Source organism: Cetorhinus maximus, chromosome 10 (assembly GCF_964194155.1).
Source record: "Cetorhinus maximus chromosome 10, sCetMax3.hap1.1, whole genome shotgun sequence".
NCBI classification, from domain to species: domain Eukaryota; kingdom Metazoa; phylum Chordata; class Chondrichthyes; order Lamniformes; family Cetorhinidae; genus Cetorhinus; species Cetorhinus maximus.
The window spans coordinates 90927743-90946197 of record NC_135888.1 but is presented as its reverse complement, the minus strand read 5'-3'; the positions used below and the strand labels follow the sequence as shown (position 1 = coordinate 90946197).

Genomic DNA, 18455 nt, shown 5'->3' with positions numbered 1-18455 from the left:
TTCCATACAGTGTTACGGCAGGACCTGCTCGATGCACCATTGATCAGAAGTTGAGAAGATCAAACTTCTCACTATCCTGAATTACAAAGGGAGAACAGGCATTCGGGGGTTTATAGAGTGAATACCATTGACAGGCAACAAAATTTTGTTCACTCTATAATCTTGTCTTTAAACTGGTCGTATGCTGATAGCAAACCAAATTGACATAAGTTTCTGTAAAGGAGAAACCTGCATGTTTAGAATATATAGTGGAGTATGTGAAAACTTAAATGTCATAATGGATGATCTGACATAAATCCTTTACATTGTTTTATATTGATCTGTAGCAATTCAAAATTTCTTGTATCTGTACATTTATTTGCACACTTTGATTATAATGTTGTTTGCTGATCATAGAATTTTGTCTGTAAAATTCTATAGACTGCAATCTTAGTTTATTCTTCCATTTAAGATATAAATATTAGAAGATTATCAGGTTATGGGTAAAAGGTAAGATGTCTGCAGTAATGTTCTGTTGTGTTCACTTTGTGTACAAGTCACATTCTCAGGTTTTCAGGTGCATCAAGTGCATCAAATGTATTAAATTTTATAGAAGATCGCAGTTTATTATTTTCAAAATATTGGAATGGTCAGAATTGGAAATGCTGGATTACTTTGTAAATATTCAATAATTGTCCAAATGAGCCATTTGCGATTCAAAGGGCACAAATTTTAATTTCTGGACTAGCTTGCAGTGGGATGGGGACTGACAGTGGTTTGAGAGCTCAAAAGCTTGAGTATTGCTGAAAAAAGAAACAGCTATGTCGAAACGTTTCATTTTGCACAGTCCGCAAGAATATCAAATGTAAAGAGAACAACAATTTATACTGTATGAGAAGAAAGTGCTGATTGGTTAGCAAGTGGTCTCATTTTGGTAGAGATGTTGCCATGGAGAATGCACCAGCTGATGGTGACTTACAGTTAACTGCCAAGCATTGAAATTTAACCCAGGCAGCTTGACTCTGATTGGTCTAGGCATTGCCCTGAGGAATGAACCTGTGAATGGCCATCACTTATTTTGTTTAGCTGAAACAGGCACTTCATGTACATGTGTGTACATGTTCTTTCTGTCTGCAAAGAACAGGGCCCCGTGAATTAATATATGTATCTTCCAGTACACACAAATGCGCCACACTGCGAGTCCGACGGACAATCTTAAATTGATTGTCAACGTAATCCTTAGCACACTGAGGATTATTTAGCAAATGTTGTCCAATTGTAGAATTACATCTAATGTTGGACACTGTGTTTTGAGTTTTGCAACCGCGGGCCAGTTGGGTCTGTACCCTGCCCATTGTGAACAACGGCTGGGACATGCTGTTTGATACGATCCGCCAGCCTTTGGGATGTACAACATACATACCTAACACCACACTGGCACTGAAATTCATATACCACATTACTCATTTGTGTGATAGGCAGAATGTCTTTTTGACTTGACAGCAGCATCCTGGTGGGAATACCACTTGTGTTGCTACTGCTACGCAAAGGCTCATGGAAAGGGCTTTGCTGTAGCTTTTGAACTCAGCCAAGGGAAGCACCCTATTTCTGGGTTTCCCGATCAATCATAGAGAGCGGACATGATGACGACCCGTACCTTTAAGTTGAAGGATCTTTATTTAAAGAAACCCCAGAATAGCTCCATTGCAGATCAAGATAGAGAAAGCCTGGATATGGAGGCATGGCACTGGAAGGCTGCCCCGCTTCCCTGAGGCATCCCTGGAGGTCATGCTGCAGAATGTGAGGGCCTGGAGAGAAATATTGTTCACAGTAGGATGGAGAAAAAGGCCAGACTCTCAAACAAAATGGACAGGACTAAAAATAGATGTGAAGGTCAGCAGCAGGAGTGGCCATGCAGTGGATGCAGTGCTGAAAGAGGTTGAATAATCTCATCAGGGCAGGAAAAATGAATTACATCCCACTTTCAGGTGCCAACCCCCACACTCTGACTTCCCCAGCCTTTTCCTGAACAGCAATCCTCAAACCACATAGCTTGCAGTACCATTCACTCCTCTCTCTCCAGGCAACAGCTCACATCCCCATCTGAACAGCCAATACTGACACCCATCTACATTTTATTACTATCTCAGAATCACTCCTCCCTCACTATCACCCTCCACAAATGTTATCATTCCATCATCTCCACACAATCCATTTTTCATATGCATAATTCTGCTCTTTAATTTCTCCTTACAGGAGAGGAGAGCGCAGAACTCCAAGGATTAATAGAGATTTGGGGGGTGGCCTTTCAGTAATTGTCCACCTGGCTGTTATGGAGGAGGAAGCTGTTGAAATCAACAGAGTATCTGGCCATTGGTGATGGAGAGATGGGACTCTCCCAGATACCTAGTGACAGAATTACATATCTCACTGCCACTGTGACTTGCCAAGTCTCTGTCGAAATTAACTTCCAAACTCACAGCCTCTATCATCTAGAAGAATAAGGGGAAGATGTATGGGAACACCACAACATCAAGTTCCCCTCCAAGCCACACACCATCCTGACTTGGAACTACATCGCTGTTCCTTCACTGTCGCTGTGTCAAAATCCTGGAACTCCTATCCTAACAGCACTGTGGATGTTCCTACACCACATGGACTGCTGCAGTTGAAGAAGGTCAGTCACCACTGCCTTCTCAAGGGCAATTAGAAATAGACAACAAATGTTTACCTAGATTGCCAGCAATACTGAAATCCCATGAAAGAATTTAAAAAAAGACACAGAACAATTACTCATGTTGATTAACTGTTATCATTAACTGAAATATGAATATCTGCACAGTGATGATTTTGAGCCCTTTCCTTCTGGCAGTTCTAATTCATGTCTCCAATCTCCCACAGGCCCTTCAAGTGTGATATAGGAGGTGGAGCTGGAGGAGGTCGAGGATTTCTCAGAGGAGACTGTGCACTTTAAATTAGCTCAGATGAACACACAAGTCCTCCATGGTGAGTCACACATTACAACTGCTTAAGAGCATATGTTGAAAACAAAGATGGAAGTGGAGAGTCCCTGCCAGAGGTGCAGAATACACCGAATTCTGCTCAGCCGACGCAGATGGTAAGCGTCAGGAGCCATCCAAGAGGATGATTATTCTGAAGCAGCAATTGAAAATGTGTGAGCTTCTGTCAGCATTTCCAGAGGCACTGAGCATCATTGGAGTGAGATTGGAGAAATCCATTAGAAACATGAGTGCCATGATACTTCAAGCCTTCGTGTTGATGTCCATCTCCATGGAAAGAGTGGCCACCTGCAGGGAACATCAGACATAACAGGGAACTGATCAATGGCCTGCACATTTAGTCTGCAACTTTAAATAGGTTGGCAGAAAGCCTCCTCACCCTGGCTATTTACTACCTCACTGAAATTCAGCAAAGTGCTCCTCAACTCTTGGTCAGCAGGTAAATGTGGGTGTGTCATGAGAGGGATGATGGAGAAATGGAACATGGAAGCTGGGACTCTGCTCAAGATGCTCCCACTTTCCATCCCCACCTCCCCAACTCCTCAGTCAATGCCCCACATGCTCCCTCCTGTCTCAATGACCGAATGCCATCAGCCATGAGGAGAATAGTGTGACCAGGAAAGAAGACAAGCAAAAGGTCAGATTAAAGCTCTGCAGTTCTGCCACATGCATTTTTGAATAGTGGTGGACAACTAAACAACTAACTGGAGGAAGGGGCTCCACCAATATCCCCATCCTCAATAATGGGGAAGCCCAGCATATCAGTTCAAAAGATAAGGTTTAAGCATTTGCTACCATTTTCAGCCAGCAGTGCCAAATAGATGATCCATCTCGGCCTCTTCTGGAGGTCCCCAGCATGGTAGGTGATGTCAAGAAATGGCTGAAGGTACTGGATATTGCAAAGGCTATGGACCCTAACAATATTCTGGTGATAATACAGAAGTCTTGTGCTGCAGAACTAGTCGCACCCCTAGCCAACCTGTTCCAATACAGCTACAACACTGTCATCTACCTGGCAATGTGGAAAATTGCCCATGCATGTCCTGTGCACAAAAAAGATGAAAAATCCAATCTGGCCAATCACCATCCTATCAGTTGACTCTCAATCATCAGTATAGTGATGGGAGGTGTCATTGACAGTGTTATTCAAGCAGCACTTACTCACCAATAACCTGCTCACTGATGCTTAGTTTGGGTTCCACCAGGGCCACTCAAATCCTGACCTCATTACAGCCTTGGTCCAAACATAGACAAAAGAACTGAACTCCAGAGGTGAGGTGAGAGTGACTGCCCTTGTCATCACAGCTGCATTTGACTGATGTGACATCAAGACACCCTAGCAAAATTGGGAATCAAGGAGAAAACTCTCCACTGGTTGGAATTATATATAGCACAAAAGAAGATGGTTGTTGCAGGTCAATCATCTCAGTTCTGGGACATCACTGCAGGAGGTCCTCAGGGTAGTTCCCTAGGCCCAATCATCTTCAGCCGCTTCATCAATGAACTTCCCTCCATTATAATGTCAGAAGTGTGAATGTTTGCTGATGATTGCACAATGTTCAGCAGCTTTTGTGACTCCTCAGATACTGAAGCAGTCCATGTCTATATGCAGCAAGACCTGGACAATATCCAGGCTTGGGCTGGTAAATGACAACTAACATTCATGCCACACAATGGCCAGGCAATGACCATCTCCAACAAGAGAGAATCTAACCATCTCCCCCTGACATTCAATGGCATTACCGTTACTGAATCCCCCACTATCAACATCATTGATGACGAACTGAACCGGACCAGACTTATAAGTACTGCAGCTACAAGTGCAGGTCAGTCTGGGAATTCTGTGGAGATTAACTCACCTCCTGGCTCTCCAAAGCCTGTACACCATCTACAAGGTACAACTCAGGAATGTGATGGAAAACTCTCCACTTACCTGGATGAGTACAGCTCCAACAACACTCAAGAAGCTTGACACCATCCAGGACAAAGCAGCCCATTTGACTGGCAATCCTTCCACCCCCTTAAACATTTACTCCCTCCACCACCAATGTACACTGACAGCAGTGTTGTGCAAGATGCACTGCCGCAACTCACCAAGGCTCCATCGACAGCATCTTCCAAAACCACGACCTCTACCACCTAGAAGGAAAGGATCAGCAGATGTATGGGAACATCAGCAACTGCAAGTTCCTCCCCAAGGCACACACCATCCTGACTTGGAAATATACCGCCGTTCCTTCACTGTCGCTGGGTCAAAATCCTGGAACTCCCTTCCTAACAGCACTGTGGGTGTAGTACACCACATGGACTGCAGTGGTTCAAGAAGGCAGCTCAACACCACCTTCTCAAGGGCAATTAGAGATGGGCAATAAATGCTGGCCTGGCTAGTAATGCCCACATCCTGTGAAGGAATAAAAAAATTGGTGTCAATGAGCGGAAGGAGACTGTGTTTATGGGGCGACAGGGGAAGTATGTTCAGAATTAGTGTGCCATTTGGCTTCAGCCACTCAGATTAGCTGAATCATGTCTCTGAGTATGTTGCTGACTTCTCTGGCAGCTAAGTGGGAGGCTGCAGGGAGCCTGTCCACATGAGCCTCCTCGTCATTCTTCTCCTCCTTTTCTTCCTTCCCTTCCTCTGAGAATGCAGAGTGGTTGTCAGCTTCCACCTCCTGCAGTTCCAGTCCTCTCTGCAGCACTCTGTTGTGCAAGGCACAGCATACCACTATCATTCTGGATACCATTGCTCTTGCATACTGAAGGGCACCCCCAAATCTGAATAGGCACCTGAATCACATCTTCAAGCTTGCCCGATGACTTCTCTTATGCTCATATGGCTCAGCTTGTACCTTTCTTTCGTATCAGTGGTATGGCTCCTCACAGGTGTCATCAGCCACATACTTGGAGGGTAGCCCTCATCTCCAAAAAGCCATCTACTCACTCTGTTCCAGAGGTACAAAGATCTGTGGGAGATGTAACTGGCACATCATGAAGGCACCAAAGCTGCTTGTTTAGACATGCACAAAACCTTCTGGTGGTCAAATACCTGGTAAATTCTAATGAAGCAGAGTAACTTTCATTTGACGTGTGCTCCAGGTTGAACTGAGAATGCCTCAATTGCCATATTTGTATACCCTATGACTCCCTGGACTTGTAGGAATCCTGGCAGAGCAGCAAATCCGAGAACCCTCTCATTCTGACTTGCCTCATCAGTAGCAAAATGGATGCAATTGCTGGCCCTGACAAAACTGGCATCAATCACCTGGGAAATTCATTTGTGGGAAGCAGATTGTTAAATCCTGCAGATGTCATCAGCAGGAGCCAGAGGTGGAAAAATTCAGCACTGTTGTGATCTTGATTCTTAATGGCAATACGTGCCCATCTGGTCCAATTGGAAGGAATTCTTCTTCCAAGAGGATACAGATTCAGCAATGACCTACTGAGAAAATCTGAGCCTCCTGAGGCATGGATGCTCATTCTTGTCGAGAAAGCTGATCCTGTGCCTGCATACCCTTGTGCTGAGACTAGTACCTCCTGTGAGCTGGAGCTCGATGTCCATCCCTTCTCCTCTGTGGTTGAGGAGAAGGCAGTTGCTGCTGCTGGTCCTGGTGTTGTTGGTGAAGCTCTCTTGTTCTTCATCAGAGGTCCAAGGTAGAGCTGCATAAGTTGTTTCCATGCTGCAATGAAGGTTGACAGTGAGGAAGTGCAGATCAATGTGAGAAAAATCCAAGATCGCAAAATTGACTTCCAAACTGTTGGAAATCAGTTTCAAAGCATTGAAAGGATAGCTCAGAACAAGTTACATGAGCAAAGGTCTTTCACCTAGGCAAGGAAACAGCTGTCCTGTTTCAGAATGTAAAAGCTTTCCAGTTTGTCCATTTGATGACTCTGTCCATCTGTACATGCACTGTGCCCTCCCCATCTGGCCCTGGCAAGTTTTAGAATTAGGAAACCAGTGTGCTCACAGTTAAAGCCAGAAATGTTTTGTTAAACTGCTTTTAATTGTCTTTTTACATGTTTAATTTATAGACCCACTATCTCCATGGGGGTTTCTTGCACACCTTCAAAGTGAGTGGGATCATATTGCGTTCCCCTCACGCCAGTATTTTTGATGTTTTAACCTCCCACATTAACTCCACCCCGCAGATTAAAATTCTCCGATTTCCAGCCGTGGCTTCAGAGAAAGATTAGTGGAATCATGTAAATAACTTAAAATGGGTGTTTACACGATTTTTCTGGAGATTTGACTGATCTTGGCATGAAATTACAGCGGAGGTTGAGGAGCTTCCACTGTAATGCTGCACCATAATGTTTAGACTGGCTGTACAATGATGTTTGACAAATGTTTCATGAACCTGCTTTGGGAACCATAACAATGTTACAATATTGCAAAGACTAGTAATTAATTTACAAATGTGGTCTGCATTCAGTTTGAGGCATGGCTCTGAAATATCACCTTGTTGATAGATCTAAAATACTACTGTGATGCAAAGTGATAGGATAGACCAATACTATCTCAGTTCCAGCATATGTAGGAACAAATATGGCATTTGCTGAAGTACAGAAGTAATAACAACCTCAACACAAAGATATAGTGCCTTTAATATAAAAATGGTCTCAAGGAACTTCAGAGAGATAAAGGGAAAAATTGACCAAAAGCCAAAAAGAAAGGTCACCAAAAGCTTGGTCAAAGAGATGAATCCTGTGAAGGTTCTTAAAGGAAGAGAGAGAAGTGGAGGGGAAAGATTTAGGAAGGGATTTCCAGTCCCTACGAGGCTAAAACAGCTGTGAATGAAAAGAAAGAAAGAAAGACCAACAATTATGCGGCACCATTGCGATCTCCTGATGTATCAAAGCACTTTAGAACCAATTAAGTAGTTTTGAAGTCACTGTTATAACGTAGGCAATGTGGTAGCTATTTTGCGCACGACAAGGTCCCACAAACAGTAATGAGATAACGGTCAGATAATTTGTTTTAGCAATACATATTCGCTATGACACCAGAGAAAACCTCCCTTCTTTCCTTTGAATGGATCTTTTACAGCCACCTGAGATGACAGGCAGGGCCTCGGTTTAATTTAACTGGTAACTGGTTTAACAGATTTGTGGCAGTACAGCATTTTCTCAGTACTGCACTGAAGTATCAACTTAGTTTACTGAGATACAAAGGGGTGAGACCATGGAGGGATTTAAACACAAGAATGAGAATTTTAAATTTGAGGGAGGAGGTGGTGGCATAGCGGTAATATCACTGGATTAGTAATCCAGAGGCCCAGGCTAATGCTCTGGGGACACAGGCTCAAATCTCACCACGGCAGCTGGTGTAATTTAAATTCAATTAATAAATCTGAAATTAAAAGCTAAGCCACAAAACCATCGTTCTGAAAACCCATGTGGTTTACTAATGGCCTACATGTGACTCCAGACCCACAGCAATGGGGCTGACTCTGAAATGGCTTGCTAGCCACTCAATTGTATCAAAGCATTGCAAAGCCTAAAAGGAATGGAGCTGGACGGACCTGGCATAGACGTAGGCACTGGAAATGACAATGGCATACCCAGCCCTCCAAAGTCTTCCTTACTAACATCAAACATCCCAAAATTGAGAGACCTGTCCCACAGCCTGACATGGTCATACTCATGGAATCATCCCTGACAGACAATATCCCAGACAACACCTTCACAATCCCTAGATATGTATTGTCCCACCAACAGGACAGACCCATCACACAGTGGCATAGCATCAGGAGGGATTGCCCTTGGAATCTTCAACATCGACTCTGGACTCCATGAAGTCTCATGGCGCCAGGCCAAACATGGGTGGTTACCACCTACCATCCCCCTCAGCTGATGAATCAGTACTGCATTTGGTGTTCAACATGGAGGAAGTGCTAAGGGTGGCAAGGGCACAGAATGTACTCTGGGCAGGGGACTTCAATGTGTGAGTGTCAAGAGTGGCTTGGTAGCACCACTACTGACTGAGCTGGCTGTGCCCTAAAGGACATAGCCGCTAGATTGGGTCTGTGGCAGGTGGTGAGGGAACCAACAAAGAAGGAAAAATATACTTGACCTCATCCTCACCAACCTGTCTGCTGCAGATGTGTCTGTCCAAGACAGTATCATGACCACTGCATAGTTCTCGTGGAGATGAAGTCCCATCTTCACATTAAGGATACTCTTTCCCGTGTTGTGTGAGCACTATGACCGTGCTAAATGGAATAGATTTCGAACAGACCTAGCAACTCAAAACTGAGCCTCCATGAGGCACTGTGGGCTATCAGCAGCAGCAGCAGAATTGTACTCGAACACAATCTGTAATCTCATGGCCTGGCATATCCCCCACCCTACCATCGCCATCAAGCCAGAGGACCAACACTGGTTCAAAGAGTAGTGCAAGAGGGCATGCCAGAAGCAACACCAGGCATACCTAAAAATGAGGTGTCAACCTTGTGAAGCTACAACACAGGACTACTTGTATGCCAAACCATGGAAGCAGCATGTGATTGAGAGGGCTAAGTGATCCCATAATGGACCAGATCTAAGCTCTGCAGTCCTGCCACATCGAGTCTTGAATGGTGGCGGACAATTAACAGGAGGGACGAGGACGCTCCACAAAGTTCCCCATCCTCAATGATGGGGGAGCCCAGTATATCAGTGCAAAAGACAAGAGTGAAGCATTTGTAGCCATCTTCAGCCAGAAGTGCTGAGTTGCTGATTCATTTCAGTCTCCTCCTGAGGTACCAGCATCACTGATGCCAGTCTTCAGCCAATTCATTTCACTCCATGTGACATCAAGAAATGGCTTAAGACACTTGATAGTGCAAAGGCTATGGGCCCTGACAATATTCTGGCAATAGTACTGAAGGCTTGTGCTCCAGAACTAGCCACACTTCTAGCCAAGCTGTTGCAGTACAGCTACAACATTGGCATCTACCTGGCAATGTGGAAATTTGCCCAGATAAGTCCTGTCCACAAAAAGTATGACAAATACAACCCGCCTAATTACCGCCCTATCAGTCTACTCTCAATCATCAGCAAAGTGATATAAACTGTCATCAACAGTGCCACACAAGTGCTAAACAATGACCATTGCCAACAAGAGAGAATCTAACCATCGCCCCTTGACATTTAATGGCATTACCATCACTGATTCCCCCACTATCAACATTCTGGGTGTTACCATAGACCAGAAACTAAATGGACCAGCCATACAATTACTGTGGCTACAAGAGCAGGTCAGAGACACTGACTCAGCAATAACCTGCTCACTGACGCCCAGTTTATTTCTGCCACGGTCATTCAGATCCTGACCTCATTAAAGCCTTGGTTCAAATGTGGACAAAAGAGCTGAACTCAAGAGGTGAAGCGAAATGGCTGCCCTTGACATCGAGGCAGCATTTGACCGAGTGTAGCATCAAGAATCCCTAGCAAAACCAAAGTCAATAGGAATCAAGGGGAAAATTCTCCGCTGGTTGGAGTCATACCTAGCCCAAAGGAAGATGGTTGCGGCTGTTGGAGGTCAATCATTTCAGTTCCAAGACATCACTGCAGGAGTTCCTCAGAGTAATGTTCTAGCACCAACCATCTTCAGCTGTTTCACCTTCCCTTCATCATAAGATCAGAGGTGGGGATGTTCGCGGATGATTGGCAATGTTCAGCACTATTTGTGACTCCTCAGATACTGAAATAGCCTATGTCCAAATGCAGCAAAAGCTGGACAATATCTAGGCTTGGGCTGATAAGTGGCAAGTAACACAAGTGCCAGGCAATGACCATCTCTAACAAAAAAGAATCTAACTATCGCCCCTTGATGTTCAATGGCATTACCATCGCTGAATTCCCCCACTATCAACATCCTGGAGGTTACCATTGACCAGAAACTGAATGGACCAGTCATATAAATAGTGTGGCTACAAGACCAGGTCAGAGGCTGGGAATTCTGCGGAGAGTAACTCACCTCATGACTTATCAAAGCCTGTCCATCATTTAAAAGGCACAAGTCAGGAGTGTGATAGAATACTCTCCACTTGCTTGTCCCTACAACCACCTCCCCCCAACTTCTCTCCCCCCCCACCCCCCACCTTAAACCAGCTTATATTTCACCCCTCTCCTAACTTCACTCAGTTCTGCTGAAGGGTCATTAGGACTCGAAACGTCAACTCTTTTCTTCGCCGATGCTGCCAGACCTGCTGAGTTTTTCCAGGTAATTCTGTTTTTGTAATAAATTGCTGTTAGCTGAACTTAGCTAATCAGCCATAACTATTGTAACAAGTGCTGTTTTCAATAGGCATGGACCTGTGGTAAAGAAAAGCCTTAGATTTCAGTGTAGCCTCGTACAAATGGCGCAAAAATCGAGGAAATTAGTGAATGGTGGTAATTTATTTGTATCCAAAGTCCAGGCCAACAATCATCTTTTAATGGACTTCAAAAAGTATACATTAATGTTCATTATTTTATTATTCACTATGAAAAAAATCCTTCGCCAATCTTTAACTACACTAGATGGCTCTTTACTTCTGCCTCTTTATCTGAGCTACCAACTCAGTGTACGTGTGTTATCAGACACACCCAAGTTAATGTTTATTACTGCACGGTTCAGCGCGGCTGTTGAGGGTGGCGTTTGTTTTCGGCCGATGTAATTGTTACATGCTCGAGCAGTGAGTGAAGTTAGATGTTAGGAAAACTTGCAGTGTTTCGATAGGGGAGCAATCAGCAGTCATTTAGCAAAAATTGCTACGGGTTGTGCATCAAACATTGCCTGCCAAGTTTTAGGTGCGCCCTGTTCTTGGAATTTCCTATGATGCAATTCTGCCCTAATAATGGGCCATGTTGGATCTGCTTTGCCACTTTACCACGGGAAAGTTTCTTACCATATCCTGCTTATCAAAAATTCTTGGAAACTGTTGGAATGATGGCACTAGCACAACTAATGCAGATTATACTTAAGCGCTAGGAGTTTGGCTTTGATCGGAATTTGGCTTTTTAAGATGTGAACTTCCAGGTTTTTTTAACCCCTGCAGCGTGAAACCATCCCAGTAATCTACAAACTGGGTAGCAACGCCAAATGATTTCGATTTAAAGTATTGCTGTGTTTTTTTTTTAATTCTCTGGGTTCAGTTTCTTAAGACTGGACGGGAAATGGCAGTGTGACGTGTTCTGTGGCGTTTGAATTCCCTGGCGTGAGTCATAAAAAAGTGCTGAAATTGTTGGTGTAGTTTTACACGCCTTATATAGCCTGGAAGTGCAGAGCTGTCATTCTCTGTAGGATAAAGTGAGTGGCTAGAGCGGCACGGATCTACCTCCCTCTTTCTCCTTCAGTTCGCACAGGGATCGATCGCCCTCCTCAATTGCCTCCTACACCCTCCCCAAAAAAAAAAGTTTCCCATTCGGTCATTAGACAAACAAACAAAAAGAAAACAAGTATCTTTCTATTCCCATCCAACACCAACCCCTCCAGCGACGATGGAGTTGTACAAAGTTACCCTGGAAGGACCGGCTCCGTGGGGTTTTAGACTACAGGGAGGAAAGGACTTCAACAAGCCTTTAACCATGTCCAGGGTGAGCGAGAATGATCGGGGTGGTCGGAGATTTCTTCTCTCTTGTTACCTGTTTACTCTTTTTAAAAAAAATATAGCGGTAAAATCAGGGAAAGCCTGTGTTGCAAACCGTCATTTTGCTAGAACAAGAGATTCGAGCCACCCTAGAGTAACCAGCTAGGCAGATTCATTTACTGCATGCTTTTGAATTCAAGATTTAATGTGTGGAATCACTCCTCCAATTCTTGCATATAACTTCAAAGCGCGCCCTGTAATGTAACGTGCTGCAGTCGCTTCATGCTCGGAAGCGAAGGCAGGGACGTTAAATGGGTCCTGGTTCAGCTGTAACCCCACATGGGCTCACGCTTTTAATGCAAGACCGTGAAATCAGCTCACAAGCGTTTTGTGTTCGAGACTCAGCAACTAGCGGCGTTCCTGACTTCGAAAGGACCCAGAGTAATTACTTAATGTAACACGGGGTGGTCGTGTGATACAAAATGGTATCTTAAAATCCCAGTATTGAAAGCATTCCAGCGTGATTGTTGCATATCAGGAATGTGAAGGGATTAGTGAAAGGCTGAAGCTTCCAACTGTACTGAGAACTAGCAGTGTAAATTGATCCGATCCTCCGAGGAGAATTTGCAGAATACACAAATGCCTGAAATCTCCTTTGTACGGACCAGATGAGGTCATTATCACCTCGAATCGTGTTTAATTTCGGTCGAATTGCAAATATCTTCCAATCGAAAGCAAACGTTTCTATTGCTACTTAAAATGCCTGTAATGGGTGCTGATTGTGGGTTACAATTCTACCCAGAAAAATTCATGCATTTTGAGCCTCTCTATAACTTATTCAAATTATAGTTTTAAATTATGGCAAAGTAAATGCATCATTCTTTGAAGTAGCATCATTTAAGCTAAATGTTTTTTTTTGAATGAATCTCGAGATTTCAAAATGAGTTTAGCTTTAGAATCGTTTGTAAGAAAGCACTTTATTTGCCCTACTTTATTCCTGTTTAAATGCTCTTGAAGAAAATCTGATTGTTTATGGATAAAGTTTCCTTACTGATTTATCTTCAGTCTTCTAAGTGCAAGGAAGATTCTTTTGTCATGACCAGATATGGGCAAGAGTTTCAGCATTGAGAAGCGGAATAACAACTCCATATAGGTCTCAGAAATCAGGTTATTGAAAGGGTTTGCTCTTCTGGGTGCATATTTATGGCGCTTCCATATTTGTACTTGCTCTCATTTATGTGCTTACTTTTGCATAACCTGTTTAATTTGAGGTGCACTTGGCATCTCCGTGTTTTGACTGTGCTGCCATTACTCATTTTATCACAATGATTTAAGTGCTGGAATTTCGTTTCAATTAAAGCCTATAAATCTTCCAGTCAAGAAAGTATTTTTATAATTGAATTGTACAACCAGAAGGTAGACTGTTAGAACAGCAGTGTTCTGTAAAGTACTGGGAGCAAAAAAGAAATTCTCTACATCTTCTCCAGAAAACATCCACCATACCACAATCCTCTCCTGCTCAGCTCATCCCGCCCCTACTTTCCCATTCCTTCTCCTCAGTTGGCAGGGCCCTTTAAGACACTCCTTAAAATTTTCCTCTTTGACCAAGCTTTTGGTCATCTGACCTAATATTCCCTTATTTGGCTTGGTGTCATACTTCATTTTATAATTGCTTTTGTGAAACACCTTGGGATGTTTTATAATGTTTAAAAGTGCTATATAAATATGAGTTGTTGCCCCTGTTCACCTCAGCTCGTCCTGCACTCCTCTCTCTTCGCCTCACCTCACCCCGCTCACCCCTCTTTCCTTGCCTTAGCACGCCTCGTCTCCCCCCTTGCCTATTCATCTCATCTGAGATTGCCCTGCTGCCCTCCACCCCCTTAAATAGATATTTTATAAATTAAATATTATTTCCAGAACATGGTAGTTGCTGAGGCAACGGAAGAGGATGTACTTGATCAAACTTGCAAAAATTGTATAAAATCTATTGAGCTAACCAACTTGATGGGAGAAATGGCCTTTCTCTCACCCTACTTTGCCAGGTGATTGGAATTTACCTAAAATGAAGTACTTTTTGTCTTTGGTGGTAGTTTGTGCCAGTTGATCCATGTTTGTAGTGTGTTCAGACCCTCAGAGAAGTATTTAATTAAACAGGAACTGTGAACATGGAATAATAAAAGGATCCACTTACGGAATATTGGCAAATATTTCTCTAAGGTCTTATTCAGACAGAATAATTTTACATTCTTTTGTACTTCCAAAAAGTTAAAAATTGAAAAAAGCTTAATATGACTTAATTTTGGTGTTTGAGAGCATAATTTAAATTTCTATCCTTGATTAACACAACCATGCAGTAATTACTAATGTGATTAGTCTGAAAATAGTGGCTTAACAGTGTATGACTTTGTAATTCTTTGAGCTAACACATGCTACAGTGCAGATTTTAAAAGCAAAAATTATGAGCTTAAGAGTTCCATTGCAATCCAGTTTGAATCAATAGTCAAGCCAAGACAAAAGCAATATACTGCAGATACTGGAAATCTGAATTAAAAATATAATGCTAGAAGTACTCAGGTCAGGTGGCATCTGTGGAGGGAGAAATCGAGTTAACGTTTCAGGCTGATGACCTTCTGTCAGAACTTGAGCCAGTAGCTTATTTACTATATGCAATATCTTTTTTTTAAAAAAACTGTAGGTTTACTGCTACCAATTACAGCAAAGGATAATTTATTTCATTAAGGAATTTTATAAGAAAACAATTAAATTTGAAACCCACTCGAATATTTATGTCATAATGTGAAGGTGCTGTAGTTAAGTCTAGTTATTACAATATGTGGTGCCAATATTATGTCATGCCTTTAATTACAAGATGGTTAGCCAAAGTTTAGTGACATTTAAGATCTCCATGGAAGGAAGCTTTGCAAAGCTAGACTAGATTTGTCCAATTTTTTGCAAAAATTGAAGGTACCTTGTCTTGGGGATTTTTTGAATAGTGGGTTGTCTATTGAAAGACTTAAAAAAAAATCCTGTCCCTTACATTGAAGAGTAATTTTTTAAAATCCCTACAGTTCAAAAAGTATATGCCAGCATAGATTGTGACTTCAGCTGTTAAATATTTTGGTCCTGCTCCAATACACATAGTGATACCTCTCAGCAAATTAAACCACCGTGAGCATTAAAATGAGAAATTCCAGCCAAATACTGTACAGTATTTGATGACCCAGCCCCTAAATGGGTTTGACTTGCTGATCCAAATCCATTTCTACAAGTGAAGTCATATTACTCAACGTAATTGAGTGCACTTCAACAAAGCATGTTCATATGAGGAGAAATTAAATGCATATACAGCAGGTGCCATCTACCCTTAACTTTTCCAGCGCAATATTTTAAGTTAGCTCAACTTGTTTGTACAAGTTTCTAGACCAGTTTTGCAGAATGTTTTGAACATGGATGGTAGAACCTTTGCATTGCTGTGTACATGTTCTGTGCAGAAACACTAATATGGTTGAATTAGTATGAATGAAGCTCAGGATAACAGCTGTGCTATGTAGCATATTTGCTACGTTCAGAGGGATAATTAGCTGATTTTAACACGGCTTTTCACTGCCATCCTTGTCTCTCTTTTCAAGCACTGTATAAGTCTGCAGTACCATTTTTTATGCCGTAAATTGTTTCCAATACCAGTGAGATTGTTTAGTAATAGCATGGATAATTCTCCTTAATTTCCTCCATCATTGCTCCTTTTGCTCACTACTCTCTTAGTTAATTCCAGCTATGAGATCTTCCATCCGTTTGAGGTGCATGATGCTGTTGTCACTATCTCCTATAGTCCCAATTTTAGCGAGAACACTTGCATGTACTTAAAATGATGCTGGCTCAGAGTGCCTGGTGTCATTTTTTCGCAACTACTAAGGTTTGAATGCTGAACCTACCAAAACAATCTACTGTTTTTAGCAATATAAGAGATTGCCATTTTCTTGTGAATCATAGCTGAATTGGTTATGTGCATTAATGTATTAAATTCCCCATTTAAAAAGCTGTTTAGGAAGTTGGGGTAAAACACTTGATAGCCTAGCATATGTAATCTCAATTATCAGGTTAATTGCTGTTACTGTTGATTAGAACTATTTAAGTGTACAGCACAGAGGAGGCCATTTGGCCCAGTGCCTCTGCTGGTTCTTTGCCAGAGTAATCCAAAATGAATCCCACATGCTTGATCCCATGCATAACCCTATATCTTTCGCTGTTTAAAATCATAAATAATAAAAGCTACAGTAGTCTCTGTCACAACCATTCCCTGTGGCAAAACATTTCAACAACTCTGTGTAAAGACATTTTCCCTAATCCCTTTCCTCACTCTTTTAGTACTGGCCTTAGTTGATGACTCATTGTCACTGATTTCCCAACCAGAGGAAATAGTCTTGCCCTATTCAAATATCAGAACCCTTCATAATTTAAAAAAAAACTTGATTACATCTCCTCTTTGCTTTCCCTGCTCCAGTGGAAATAATCCTAACATCATATGTCTGCCTTTATAACCGTCGATTCACCTGGATAATGCCAAAGATTAGAAACTATGGGCCGAATCTTTCAAAGAGTGGCAATTACCGTCGGATTAGCACTCCGCTCTTTTTTAACATTAAGATGGAGCTCTGCATTATCTTCTTTAAGACGTTAATGTCTTTTATTTAAAGAGAAATTCAAGACTGCCTATTGTTAAATAACCAATGTGTTGTATACATTAATCAATACTTGACTCTTGTGCTCAGTGCACCTATTAATATAACCCAAAATACTGTTAGACTTTTGTATGGCTTTATTGACCTTCACTTTCACTCTCAGGGAATTACATATTTTGATCATAGGCTTTTTTAATTCTAATGTTTTGTAGACTTTTCATTAAGAGTAAACTCACATTCCTTGCTTTTAATTTCAAAATACCTTAATTCATACTTAGCTATGTTAAATTGCATCTACCACCCACCTGCCCGTTCTGCTAACTAGTTTATGCCTTCTTGAAATATTGCTGGAAAAAGATACTTGTTGTCAAAGCTTTTTGTTTTGTACTTATCAGGACAGATTCACAAGAATACCAAATCTCAAAGGGAACTGCACCCTTGCACTATAAACTCACTGAAGCAGAAGAGGTTTGGCAGCGCAATTAATGGTACAGCCAAACACGTTGTAAAACTCTTTGACCATGTACTCTCTGAAAGCGAGGAGTTTATTCTTGCTAATGGCTTCAATTTTGGTGTGCCTTCATTCAACATCAAATAGGAAGAGGTATTTGCTGAGTTTGAACTCCTCTATTGCTAGCTATCTCGCCACAAACCAGTGTCCAGTGAAGAAGCTGGGTCCTTGAAAGCACGCTTGGCTGATCTAGCTTACACACATTGTGGGATACCCAATGACTTGGCTGATTTTTCTGAATGTCTTGTAGTGTTGTGAGGTCTCAAGGCCAATCCAGACACATCTATCTGAAAGCCCAAAAAAGGGACTGGAATATTCACCCTTAACGAGCATAACTATATTGACAAATTGTACACCGTTCTTAATGATGGATCCAAATTCATATCCATTGGACCTCCCGCGAAGCATGACTACACAGCCCTGCTTGAAAGCAAGTTTTAAAAAACACTTGTTGGACTTGTGTAAGGGTAATGAGCTGCCTGGTGGTGTACATGATAGGATTCATCCTCAATGCTCCATGCATCCACGTATGTATGGGCTCTCCAAGATGCACAAAAATGATGTCCCTTTATGCCCTATCTTATCTATTACTTGTTCTGCACAACAAGAATTTGCCAAATGGTTGACCGAGTTACTACAGCCAGTTCTGAGCAAGTTTTCCACATACATGAAGGATTCCTTCACCTTTGTAAAGACCTTACAGGACTTGCATATTGAT

At 42.2% G+C, this 18455-nt stretch overlaps 1 protein-coding gene across 2 annotated transcripts in view; it reads left to right on the top strand.

Annotated features, from left to right (window-relative positions):
- Positions 1 to 12141: 12141 nt before the first annotated feature.
- Positions 12142 to 18455, top strand: part of pdlim7 (PDZ and LIM domain 7) — a 143675-nt gene continuing 137361 nt past the window's right edge. The window contains exon 1 of one of the 2 annotated variants that reach the window (XM_078550776.1): positions 12142 to 12554. In XM_078550776.1, coding sequence (XP_078406902.1) covers positions 12459 to 12554 — 96 coding nt within the window. In that variant the 5' untranslated portion in view covers positions 12142 to 12458. The remainder of the gene's footprint in view (positions 12555 to 18455) is intronic. The other variant, XM_078550777.1, reaches the window with a different exon arrangement.